The following is a 13,686-nucleotide window of genomic DNA, read 5'->3' as shown; positions in this document are numbered from 1 at the left end:
AAAAATTACTAGTGTATTGGGCACATTTATAAGTCTGTTTCTCCATTGAAAACTTTCAATTTCTAAAAAATATGTCTAACGATATCAATTCTTTAAAAAAAAGCAAGTGCCCAAAAAGTATTACCACTTTCCAAGTTTTAATAGTTTTAATATGTTGAATTCAGGTTTATTTTAACTGATGTATTACATAAATTTTACTGTCTCTCATGGATTATACCAAACTGATAACACAGTTTATGTCTTCTCCTGCCTAATATGAGGTTTATTCTGGTAGATTAAAAATACTTTCACTCAAAATCCTCACTTAATTGACATAAGTATCCCTCATCCTTTATAAATGAACAATTGCCAGGACTCTTTACTCCACTTGGCTAAAACAGACTTGGTCTTTAAGATGTAGCCACTTTCCTCACTGGTTCTAGAGAGGAAGAATAACATCATTTGGACTTGCAACATGCTGGTATAATAGGAAGATATTTTAAATCAAACAGACATGAGTAGCAAATAATTGTTTTATAAAGAAAAATTGGTACTTGTAAACAAGAGCTTTGCAGGAAACTGACTCTGTTTTATAAAATGTTTTATGAGAAAAATTTGCTGGCACAAGAAGGTTTCAATCAGAATTCCATAACAAGAAAGCTATTAGTAGATCACATTCATTCCAATTCATAAGCCATCTCATCCTTAACTTCCTCCTTGGTCCTTTATAGGTTAAAATAAAAGGATAAAATTATTTTTTTATACCAGAATAATAGTTGTAGAAGGGCTCTGAGGCAGGAAGCTGGCTCTGATCTCAACAGAAGTCTCCTTCACTCTTTACCCCGTTGTGGGTGCCACTCTCTGACCTCCAGAGTAAATACCTGCTGCTACTGAACAGTCAAAACAGACAGATACCTCTAGCTATATTGGCAGGTAGAGATGGCAAGAAAAACAAAACTACTTCCTCTTATGGATAGGTCAGTGAAAAAAACTTAATAGTTTCACAAAAGATCTTTTTAATAATTAATAATGGGAATTTAAAACCAATATAACAAGAGAGGAACCTTCTAAGTTTAGGTGTACAAATACCTTGTGAAGTACATTCAATATCTACTAAAATGTTTTTATATAGTATCTCACAATCCATGGGAAACTCCCTTTTATTTCCATTTTTCGTTTCCTTTTTCTTGACAGTTTTCACCTATTTGGTTTTGTGTTTTTTAAAAATTTACTCAACATTTAGTTGTTAAGACTTACTTACTTTTTCATGATACTAAGCTGAATTTCACTTGTTCTAAGATATTAACTCACATATACCTGTGTTACCTCAGGCCCAGCCCTAACACAATGTTGTAATCAAAAGAAACAAGAATCTAAAATTCCAAGAAGCAATGAAGATAAATTTAAATCTTTCCTGAAACCTCTCAAAGAACTGATATTGGATAATCCAAAGCAAAACATTCTAAAGGTTCTATTCTTACTCCAGTTTCCCATGACTCCCTCATCTCAGCTGCCTCCCCCAAAAGCACCACTAAAACCTTATTCCAGCCATGCTGTCTCTCCTATTTCCTTTTCTCTTTTTTTTTTTTTTTTTTGAGACAGAGTCTCACTCTGTTGCCTGGGCTAGAGTGAGTGCCGTGGCGTCAGCCTAGCTCACAGCAACCTCAAACTCCTCAGCTCAGGCGATCCTACTGCCTCAGCCTCCCAAGTAGCTGGGACTACAGGCATATACCACCATGCCCAGCTAATTTTTTATTTTTATATATATATATATAAATATATATATATATATTTAGTTGTCCAGATCATTTCTTTCTATTTTTTAGTAGAGACGGGGTCTCACTCTTGGTCAGGCTGGTCTCAAACTCCTGACCTTGAGCGATCCACCCGCCTTGGCCTCCTAGAGTGCTAGGATTACAGGCGTGAGCCACCGCGCCCGGCCTATTTTCTTCTCTTGACCTCTTTTCTCACCATTCATATCCTGTGACCCTAACCCTAACCCATTGGAATGTGAATTAATTTAACCAGAGGGCTTCCTGTTCTTCCACTTACCTAGCATATCCTGAACAGAACACAAATACTCTGGAGCTGACCAGGCAAATCTAGAGTACTCCTTAGATGTTAGGGTAAGAGAGAAAAGCTGTGTTTACTTATGTTAATATCTGTATCTCCATCACATACATATGTAATAAAAAAAATTAAAAAAAAACTTTACCAACCATTGGAAGGTAAAAGCCAAATATAATCTGTTAATAATTCAGTTAATTGTGTTTTACCAATATTAATTTCCCAGTTTTGATAAGTGAGCCATGGTTATGTGAGATGTTAGCATTAGAGAAAGCTTGCTGAAAGGTGTAAAAGAACTCTCTGTATTATCTTTTCAACTATTCTGTAAATGTAAAATCATTTTAAAATCAAAAATTTAAAAAGAACAACCACATAATATTGGAAGGATTAAGCCTCTGAAATAGAAAATTCTTTTTCACTTTGTAGTATTGATTAGCCCACTGTGTAACACAAAGGAAATGAAATAAATGTATTCATGTAGATAGAAAAAGAATGAATGGAATGCAAGCTTTAAGCATGATAAAATTTTGGAGATGAAACAGAGCCTTGAGATCATCTATTTCAAAAATGTCACCCTGCAGATGAGGAAACCCAGTTTTTGAGAGGTTAAGGAAACTATTAATAATATGAATCTTATAGTGGGATCTTTAGTTCAAACTCCTGACTGCTACATCTTTATTACTATGTGGCAGAGAGAACATTTAGAGTCAAGAGTAGATTACCATGATTTTCTAATTGACAAATCTAAAGGTTCCTGCTCAGTCTTTGTCCTACTGATCTCTCTGGATCACTTGGCCCTACTATTTCCTTTTCTCCTTCATATTCTCTCATCCATGGCTGCTCAGTCTGTCTTCTGATGATATTTGTGATAATCTTATGTATCAACTTGGCTAAACTATGATAACAGTCATTTGGTCAAAGACCAGTCTAAATGTTGCTATGAAGGTAGTTTTTAATTGTGATTTAATATTTAAATCAGTAGACTTTGTCTAAAGCAGATCACCCTTCATAATGTGGGTGGGCCTCTTCCAAGCAATTGAAGGCCTTAAGAGAAAAGACTAAGGCTTCCCAAGGAAGAGGGAATTCTGCTTCCAGACTGCCTTCAGACTCGACTGCAACATTGACTATTCCCTGCCCAGCCAGCCTGCACACCCTGCAGATTTATGATTTTCCAGCCTCCACAATTGTATATGCCAATTCTTTAAAATAAATGAATCTCTCTAGATAGATGGACACACAGAGATAGAGATATATAGGTATATATACATCCTGTTGGTACATCTATTTTCCTGGAGAATCCTGACTGAATCAATGTGTTTCCCCACATTTTCCTTTTTGAGTGTACACTGTATACTAGACAGTGTCACTCACATTCAAGGCTAACCTACTCTTCAGTTATATTTGGAATTAACCTTTATATGACACAGAGTGTTTTTGAGATCACTTGTTCCTTTGCAGATTGATAAGTGTTATTAGGAAAGGAAATATTTCTGTGATCAAAAAAACATGAGACAAGGGCAACATACGTAACCTAAACATTTGTACCCCCATAATATGCAGATATAAAAGAAAAGAAGCGTGAGAACACTGGGTTAAAAAAAAAAAAGCTGAACAGATTTTTTTATATGCATAGATTTTCTCAGATCCTTTGATATGTAAGTGTACATTGTGGATGTCCAAGAAGAAAATATAACACGTTGTGCTCACCCCAAGTATTTTGACATGAAAACTTTTTCTCCACCAAGAATATCATAGAACTAGAGTTCTTCATAACATATTCAAGGAACTTCTATGCTAGGGCTAAGCTTATGACTCTAACATCTGTAACTCCTTTGTTCGTAAACTCCAGACTCCTATGTTCAGTTGTGCACTGGAGATGACCACTTACGTGAATCAAGCCCACTGTCCTGCCTGACATGAGGCAGTCTCAATATTCTCTCCTGGTCCAGTCTCCACCTTGACCTTTGTGGATTGCATTAACCAAGCCCTATGTCCTCTGGATTTGGGTTGTTTTGACCTATGGATGCAACATCAAGACATAATAGAGCAGGAAAAAGAGAGAGCTGGCCCTTATTCCCTAGCTTCCTCCCTCCTTACTGAAAATTTTACGTACATCGTTTTACAGAGTGTCAGTGGCTGTGTTCTACTGAAGGACACAAGCACCAGGTGCTCTGATTGGACATCTCTTCTAATCAGTTACAGGTTATACGACTCTCTGGATCTGTCAATCACTCCATTCCCCAGGCTCTTCAGGCCTAGGGGTGATAAAGGCTTCCTGCCTTTGGCCAGCCCTAGGATGCTCTACCATAACCCTGCTCAAACCTTTATAAATACTACATTCATTAAACTCTCTTAATCATCCATTTGAATGTTGCAAGGACCCAGATACACTCAGCAAACCCAAAACTGAACTCATCATTATCTCTTAACACCTGATCCTATTCTTAATGCCATTCAATTAACCAAGTCAGATAAGAACTTTAGCAATTATGCTCAGCCTTCACACTTAATTGCCATTCTAAGATAATGGAAATAGACTGACTCTTGTTAGGAGATATCTAGCTTCCAATTCCAGTTATACTCATATCATCTTTAGGGCTGTGTTATCTTAGACAATTTACTTCATTTCTTTGATCATCTCTGTAAATTGATGTAAATCATATTTACTGCTTGGAGTTGTTTTGAGAATAAAATGTGATTGTTTAAAAGAAAAGTTGGATCATTTTCTTCCCATGAGAAGTATTCTCCTAAATTGGTTTCATACTCCAAACCCTCAAGTCCACTCTTCACCAATTTATCCTTCCTATAGCTGATACATGACCTAAAATGCAAATCTAACCATACTACTCTCTGCTCAATTGCTTAAGCAATCTCACACAGTCTGCGAGGAGGTGTAAAATCTTTAGTTGTGTATACAAAGCCTTTCAGGATATGGCCCCAGTCCTATATTAAAAAATTATATTAGAGTTTTGTGTATACTGACCAATGTCATGAATGTAATCATCTTATTATCTTTGATGGAAACCAATACAAAACTACCATAAAATTAATGGTTTAATTATATATATAAAAAATTTCCTGGTATAAAAATGATAATGATAATAGCAACTAATGGTTGAGTACTTAACTGTGCTAGAAAATGTGCTAAGTTGTGATATGCATTATCTTATACAGATCCCTTAGCAACTTTCTAGTTAAATACGTACTAAAAGTAGCTTGGTTTATATATTTTATAAAAAATTTTAACTAAAGGTCAATCCCATTAAAAATCACCAAAAAATGTGAGTTTATTTCAACATAAAACAAAGAAAAATGTTACATTGGCCCGAAGTTCAATAAAATCTATTGTGTCATAGAGTTAATAGCATAAGAACTGAGGCCAAATTTCTGTTTTATTATTTTATGTTTCTTTGCTTCTCAAGATATATCTCACTGAAGAGCTAAGGTGATAAAGTTCTCAGTTTAATAGAATTGTAAATAAAACATTACTAGCTCCTGTAGAAATTGTCCTCAGATGCATTCTATGGTAAAAAATTATCTTATAATAAATTTCATATAATGCTCCTTTCTCCTCTGCATGTGTACAAATTCAACTAACTTACTCTTCATGGCTCAATGCAAGATTTGTGGTTTTACTACATAGACATGCCTCATTCATATCTCATTTCCTCCTAACATTTACAGCCTTTATGATCTGTACAACTCACTTTTGTATTTCAGTAAATAATGCTTCATAGTACTATTCATTGCCCCAACAAGTTTGACATCTCTATGGAAGCCACAACCATACCTTATACGTCTACAGTAGCTATTTAACCACTAGGCAAAGCCATGAAGGGTTCACTCTGTTCTTAATTAAGGTAGCTCATTACTAATCCACAAGCCTGCGGAAAATAATCATGGAATCTTTGGGTGTAAAAGCAGATAGGAACGTTAGAGACTATTTAAGTTTCACTTCCACAGTTTGTAGGTGAAAAAATGGAGGTCCTAAGAAGTCAATTGATTAGTCAAAGATCATACAACTCATTAGTATCAAAGCTGAGATCAGACTGTAGGACTCTGGTCCTCTCTCCAGAGTTCTTTTGATGGCATTTATAATATCATTTAAAATCGTAATACAAAGTACCAGTTATATATTCATTCAAGAAAAAGGGTGTTTGGAATTTATTCACCTTTCTCTATTTGACTTCATTTATGTAAATTGTATGTATATAAGAGAATATTAATATTAAAAAATAAGTTAAGTATTAACTTCTTCCTTTCATGTCTTTGCTACAATAAAGGAGTCTCAGTAATTTTACACTAAATGGCCAGTGATTACATGTGAGTGGAAGTGTTTAACTTCTCAGTGATCAACGACAAAAATGGAATGTTTGGAGGTCTTTGTTGCATAGGTGGGAAAAAAATCTTCTGCCATTGTTGATTAAAGATTAATAGGATCATATCTGGTAATTTTGCTTACACAAGGACTTTATGACACAGCTTTTTTGCCTTTCTTGGCGATTGAGTAGGGGTGGGCAATACTGCCTGAAGATGTTCTGTTTAACCACTAAGGATTCCATCAGAGAGCATTGAGGGGATAATCCCTTCGGAGAAGTACAGTTCTTGGGGTGAGAGATTAGCGGAAATGCTAATAAACATTTAATGAAAAAAGGCTCTCCAGTTAAGAGCTAAAACTACCTATAATGTTAATTTATAAGGTACTATTTGATTGGAGAAAAAAACCTAACATAGGTCATCTGCATTTGGGTAATTAATGGATAACTGCAGTGGCCCTTTGAACTTGTGGGCTTTGCAGCCTGAATGAGAGCTCCCAATAGGCACAAAGGTTAATTCTATCACAAAATTTAGTAATTTGTGGAAGATTATGAGAATTAACATTATATTTAAGTTAGGTCCATTTTAAGTCAGTTTAATTACATTCATAATTAATTACAAATTGAAAACAATGACAACCAGAATGATGACATGAGGTGTTTATTATATAAGATTTTTTTAAAGCTGTTGTAGATGATTTTTCCTGGATAAACGTAATCTAAAAAATATAGTAGGAATCAAAGGAAACAGGTGATTTAATATACAATTAGACCCTTTGTATCCAAATATTAAAAGTAATAAAAACTTCATTATGGTGTACAAAGCAGGTGATGTGGGAGGAACAGGGAAATTCCAGGAAGGCAAGACACAACTTTAAGGCACTAAGTAAGTGGCCCGAGGTAAGAAGTACACTGATACTTCCCAGAACAAAGTGAGTGTTGGAAATGAGAAACTCATTTTTTCAAAGAGCTGCAAAAACAGAAAGAGATCTTTTAGGGGCTTTACAGATGTATAGAGTGCTTGCACCCATAATAAGAGGCACAGTTTTTTAGATTTCATTGATAAAGTTCTAAATTGTTTCCAAACTCCTATGAACAAATTTAATACACCAGTCTATATATAAGCTCTACTTCTTTAAAACATTAAAATTGGAATATGTGTATGCCCCTCCATCTTAACCTGTTATAACTGTATTCCTGAAGTCAAATAGCATACTTTCATGCCCTGTTTAAGTTTCTCCTTTTTACATAGAGCCATTTTCTTGCAACTTGGTCTTAAGGAAGCTCCAGACTAAAATAGTGCATCAAGAGGACTGGCATAATCAGCCTCACTAAAAACAGCTTGATTAATACTAAATATGTCCTAGTTCCTAATCAATTATGTTAATGAAGTCACAGGCAGCACATCTGCAAGCCCTGACAAAGCCCATGATCTCAGCGTTGCCTGATAATACGGATTCCTTGGGAAGCTACTCGGTGTTAGCAGCCTCCTCCGTGCAAGGCGCGCCAGGACTCTGCCTCTCTGCAAAAGGAGATACTGGCCGGGTGCAGTAGCTCATGCTCATCATCCCAACTGCTCAGAAGGCTGGGATTCTGGCAAAAGTATTTAAAAGTAGATACTGACAAAAGGCTTGTGATCCTTAAACATTTCTATTTTATTCACTTAAATGTATTAATAGTACTGGATTCTAGGATAAAATGTCAAATTAAATCACTCTATAAATACAATAACAGAACTTGTGTCACACTTAACAAATGACACATGCTTTTCCAAGTGACAGATTAATAGACAAAATATTTTGTACTTGGTGTTTTATGAACTTCTGCTAGGAGATAAGTTAAAGTAAAACATTTGAATAACCTATCAAAGTATCCCTCAAGTGGGGGAATCTGAGTTCATTGCTCCATGTTTATCTTGAAACAACAACATTAGACTCCCATGAAAATTAAAGTGATGCTATTATTTAGAGGCTGTCTCTTGTCCTGTGAACATTTTGGGCAGTGAGATAGTCACTTGTCAGTTTTGTGTCAAATTATCTCAAGTCAAATGAGCTGTTATAGTCCAAATGCCAAAGGAAATATAACTCTGATTTTCTCTTTCTTTTTTTTTCTTTTTTGAACTGATTTGTTCTAAATGCCTTGCTTTCTAGGTAAGTGATATACAATAGTAGCCTCCTCCTGGATGAATCCTCATAAGTGTCATCACCACTAATCTGAGGGGTCCAAAGCCACTAGGCAGCTGTTGGATCTTCAACGAGCAGCCTGGGGAGTCCACATGTGCACACAGAAGATCCCTTTCAGTCTGAGACAGTGCTAGGAGTGGAAAGGGGGCTGAGATCTGGGAGAGATATCTCCATTTGTACTCCTAAAAAATTGGTCGTGTGCTTTCATTACTTGTGTTTTTAGGTCTGTAAATTGAGTCTTGGCAAAGTAAGATCTTCTTTCTGTTAATCTTTGAGTCCCCAGTACTTTGGAAAATATATCTTGTGGTTGGGATTGAATAAATAATGGTTAAAGAAATGAATGAATGAATGAAGACTTAAAGAAATGATTTTAAATTTCCAGCAAAATTGATTATAATGACACTTCCCTTTATTTCATAAATCTTGAAACATAATATTTTTAAAAATTAATTATTAGTAGTATTAACTCCTAAACGTATATAGCACTTATAAACTATACATATGGATACAATGGTATACATGTATATATTTGTACACACAAACACACACATACACACACCATTTCATTCTCACAATAACCCTAGGATGTCAGTGATGTTCTTATCCCATGCTAGAAATGAAAAAGCTCATGAATAATGAATTTAAGTAACTTCCCAAATTTACAAAGCTATTAAAAGGTGAGCTCAGATTTAAACCCAGAAACTTTGGCACCAGAGCTTTAGACACAAAATTGACCAGATTGCAGTAAAACTTCAAGAGTCACAAGATATATCTTTATCTATTTGTCCCTATATTTTTTTGCTTGAATTCCAGGGTACTGAGCTGGTCATCCTTCTGGAAGTGAAAGGTCACCAATATAGAATCTTAAGGGAAAATTTTTGGTTGTCTAAAAATGAGCAAATTGGAATTTCAGAAAAAGTAAATTGTAGTTTAGATATACTAAATATGTAGGAACATATTGGATCTTGCTGTTGCTTTTTTACTATTTTGGTTTCTTCCTCTACATTACTAATATTTTGTCTACGATAAAGATCTTTGTGAAAAGAAAAAATAAAGTACTTGCCTTCAAGAGTAGGTGATGCCAGGGTGGGTCTGGAAGCTTGTTCTGTCGGTAATGGAGGTGGTACAGCTGGACTTTGTCCTGTGTATACGATGTAGAAGTAAGTGTTGAAAAGAAAGTATTAACAAATTTAATATCTATAACTAAAATAATTGTCCTCTATATGCATAATTCACAATCCTGACTACAAATTCATGTTATTAGGAACTAGATCTTTAAGAAGATACTTTCACAGATTCAGTTGTATTCGGAGTTATTTCTGAATATATTATTTTTCCTAGGTGTATATACAATGTTACCACTGCACTTCATTAATGGAAAATCTACATGTGATCAAATAAAGTAATTTATTTTCAATATGCACTTTAAATTATGGAAACTAAAATCACAGAAGCTGAGGGAAATTCTAATATAAAGAAAAATAATTGTTTTTTATTTAACTAAAAATTCTTGTATGATATAATATGGCAATAAAAGAAGGTTGAAATTTATAGGCCTTTTGATATTGGACAGATACATTTTTTTCCTGCCAAGATAAATGACCTGTAGTCAAGTAAATAGTAAGCCAAAGGGAAAATACATTCAGTTTTATAGAACTTTGAAAGGTTCCTTGAAGTCTCTGGGCTTATTATGAACTGTAAAAAAAAAAAAAAAAAACCCCACAATCATTTCTGAGTGCTTCCTTATCCCAAGTGATTTCTTTAATTAACCAATACTATCTAGGCCATGAACTGTAAATATTAGCTATCATATGATCCCATATAAAATGCTTGCAAAATGTTTTACCACTAATTTTCATTCCCTAAACTCCTGCTGTGTGTTTTTTATCCAGGAATCAACATGGGCATGTGTACCTTTTAAAATTTCACAGACAACTAGATATTATCAAATGTCAGCAGACCTGCCTGCTTACTGGAAGTTTTCCTTTTTTAGAATTTGTCTAAATTAGTTCTATGTGGCAAATCGTGGTTTAGCATGCAAAGCAAACAGAGTTGCACAAAGACCACCTTCCAGGCCTGGGCCCTCATGTCAAGTAGAGCTCCATTCATCACAGGTGTTGTTCTAGTTGTTATGACCTGTAGATTGTTTCTTGAGCATGTTCAAATATGCATAAAAGCAAAGCACATTGTTTCATAACATACAGGCCATACACCTAGAAAAATATCAATCCATATTATTATTAACCTCCACAGTTAAGGTTCCTGAAGCTCCTCTCAGACTGCCTATGGCTGGCAGAAGAGTCCTCTTCCCTAAGGGACCCCTGACTGCAGCTGAGGAGAGATAGAGGAATAAAGTTTCTACCCTAAGTTTCCACCTTCTTTGTGGCTCAAAGGGAAATATACTTGGAAATGTCTATTATTAAGACTTGAGGCCGGGCACAGTGGCTCACGCCTGTAATCCTAGCTCTCTGGGAGGCCGAGGCGGGCGGATTGTTTGAGCTCAGGAGTTCGAAACCAGCCTGAGCAAGAGCGAGACCCCGTCTCTACTAAAAATAGAAAGAAATTAATTGTACAACTAAAAATATATAGAGAAATTAGCCGGACATGGTGGCGCATGCCTGTAGTCCCAGCTACTCGGGAGGCTGAGGCAGAAGCATTGCTTGAGCCCAGGAATTTGAGGTTGCTGTGAGCTAGGCTGACGCCACGGCACTCACTCTAGCCCGGGCAAAAGAGTGAGACTTTGTCTCAAAAAAAAAAAAAAAAGACTTGAGAGCTGTTTTTAAAATAATATTTCTCAGGTAGGATGGTATTTTGTGGCTATTAAAACCTAGAAAGAGTCTAGATGTAAGAAGAAGTCAATTAAATGACTAAAGCTTAAATAAAGTACAGTGGCCATAAATATACATCATTTTTTTTCTAAATACTAAGATATAAAAATATCTTCATAGAATGGTGACTGTTGAATCTAAGCTCCTTTTTACCTTGTCATATACTTCTGTGAACAGTAGTAGATGTATAATCATAGTTTTTTACAGTCTTGAGGAGCTCTTGAGGAGTTTACTATAAAATACTTAAAATTCTTTCCCTGGGAAATTGCATATAATTTGCGCAATAAAATATTCTTAGATTTTCCTGGAAGGACCAGCACTGAACAATCATTGAACCCAACCCTTCCTTCGAGAAGGTCTCAATATACTGGCTAAAACAGACTCATAGACAGACCATTCCTTCACAGTGTTGTGATGGGAAATAATACATACAGAGGAGACATTGCAGAAAGATTCCTGGAGGAGATTAATCTAAAGGCCAAAAAGGAGCTTGCCCGGTAAGGAAGAGTGAGAGAGAGAAAGGGATTCCAGGTAGAGGGTATATGGTGGAAAAAAAGACCTGTTAAACCAACTGGTCCTTCTATAGCATAAAGTACCACATCCAGTTTATATTAGAAATTCTCTACAAACCAACTGTAATCAACTTTATCATGCTCTTTAAAATGGCTGACTGTATAGCTGCCAGGCAGTGGCTGCATTGGGGAAATAGGACCCAAGCAAAAAAGAATAAGGAAGGAGGAAGCCCGGCTCCATGCTGACAGCGTTAGGTAGCCCTGGCAAGGGAATTATTAACTCAGGACAAATTTTTTGTGTTGGCTGGCACCAACAAATCAGGCATGCCACCTGACTTTAGTACTGACTTATAGGAAGCCTTCCTGTATGTTTAAATAGTGTCAGAGAGTCTCGTTGAAATCAGAGATCATCTTGCTATGTGAATGAATATATATCATATACATTATTATAGAATAAATTATGCTAAATATAATATACTTATAACAAAATTCTAAAATGAAAGCAAAGTTGTTTACTATAAAGACTACGTGCTGAGGAGTCGAATGGATACAAGTGATGGTCTCAGCTTCATCACTTATAAGCTATATAAATTTGAAAATCTCATGACATCTCCAAGCTTCAGTTGGGGCCTTTATAAAATGAGGATAGTTTTTAAGGGTGTTATGAGGATTAAGTGATGAAGCACCCAGTGCATAGTAGATACTGAAAATATTAATACTTTTTCTCATAATGTATTTACAATTTAAATCCCATCTAATTACACACAAAGATTTGAAGCTGACTTTTGAAATAAGAAAGCAAAAACAAAGAAAATTGAACATGACAGAAATAGCAGAATTCATTTACAGAAAAGAGGCTCATAATTTTATTAGGAATATGTTATTTTGGAATTCTTGAGGATTGTTACTCTCTGCAGGAAAGATTTAAGTTGTTGAAATTTACATTGGAACTCTAAAGGTGCCCTTCATTTTACAAGCTATTACCTGAAAATCCCTCTGACATTCAAACGCAGTGAGTTGGCTTTATTTCTGTTCTTTGAGTGATTTGGGATGGCTTATTTCCATAATACCTGAATGGCATGTTTGCAATCTGCCAATATTTTATTGTTCTGAGTTTTTTCTCACACAAGTCAATTTGGTTGCTTTTAGTTTAGTCAAATTCTATTGGGGATAGTATACATTGCGCATTTCTTCTAATGAGCTAAGTTACTGATGTTTTCTCTACTTTGCAAGAAATGATGAATGGGAATACCGAGAATCTCAAGTCAAGATAGAAGGTTACAAGCTGAATTCAGATTGCATCAAAGAAAAAACAACTCACTACACTAAAGTTTAATCTATCTCGTTTCATTACGAATGAGATTCCCTGATTGAACGCCATTTCTGGACAACTGTAGCCTATCCCCTAAACCTTGCAAGAAATGTTGAGGATATTTTTTTCTCTAACACCCGATAGAGGACTTTATTTCATAGGCCCTTATTACATTTTCCTGCAGGTATTGAGAGTTACATCCAGAGGACTATAGATATTTTAGAAAGGCCTCCAGTCCTGCAAACAATGAACAGAAATAGATCTTAGGACTGGAAAGGTGTGACAATCTCTACTAAGTGACAAGTGAGTTAATATTTATTTATATTTTTTTGTTTAAAATACAAGGTATGAAATCATTACAAATTCTTAATTCGTTCTTTCAGGTTCATAGAAGGCATTTGTAAAAGAGTTGCACAAAGACCACCTTCCAGGCCTGGGCCCTCATGTCAAGTAGAGCTCCATTCATCACAGGTGTTGTTCTAGTTGTTA

At 35.4% G+C, this 13,686-nt stretch overlaps 1 protein-coding gene across 1 annotated transcript in view; it reads right to left on the bottom strand.

Moving 5' to 3' along the window:
* TRDN (triadin) overlaps window positions 1-13,686 on the bottom strand; it is a 442,356-nt gene that overhangs the window by 251,017 nt on the left and 177,653 nt on the right. The window contains exon 11 of the mRNA XM_012643801.1: window positions 9,609-9,686. Within this exon, the coding sequence (XP_012499255.1) occupies window positions 9,609-9,686 (78 nt within the window). The remainder of the gene's footprint in view (window positions 1-9,608; window positions 9,687-13,686) is intronic.

The sequence above is a fragment of the Propithecus coquereli genome, unplaced genomic scaffold (assembly GCF_000956105.1).
Source record: "Propithecus coquereli isolate 6110/MARCELLA unplaced genomic scaffold, Pcoq_1.0 Scaffold200, whole genome shotgun sequence".
Taxonomy (NCBI): domain Eukaryota; kingdom Metazoa; phylum Chordata; class Mammalia; order Primates; family Indriidae; genus Propithecus; species Propithecus coquereli.
Note: the sequence above shows the minus strand (reverse complement) of the source record. Positions and strands in the feature narration are given on the sequence as shown.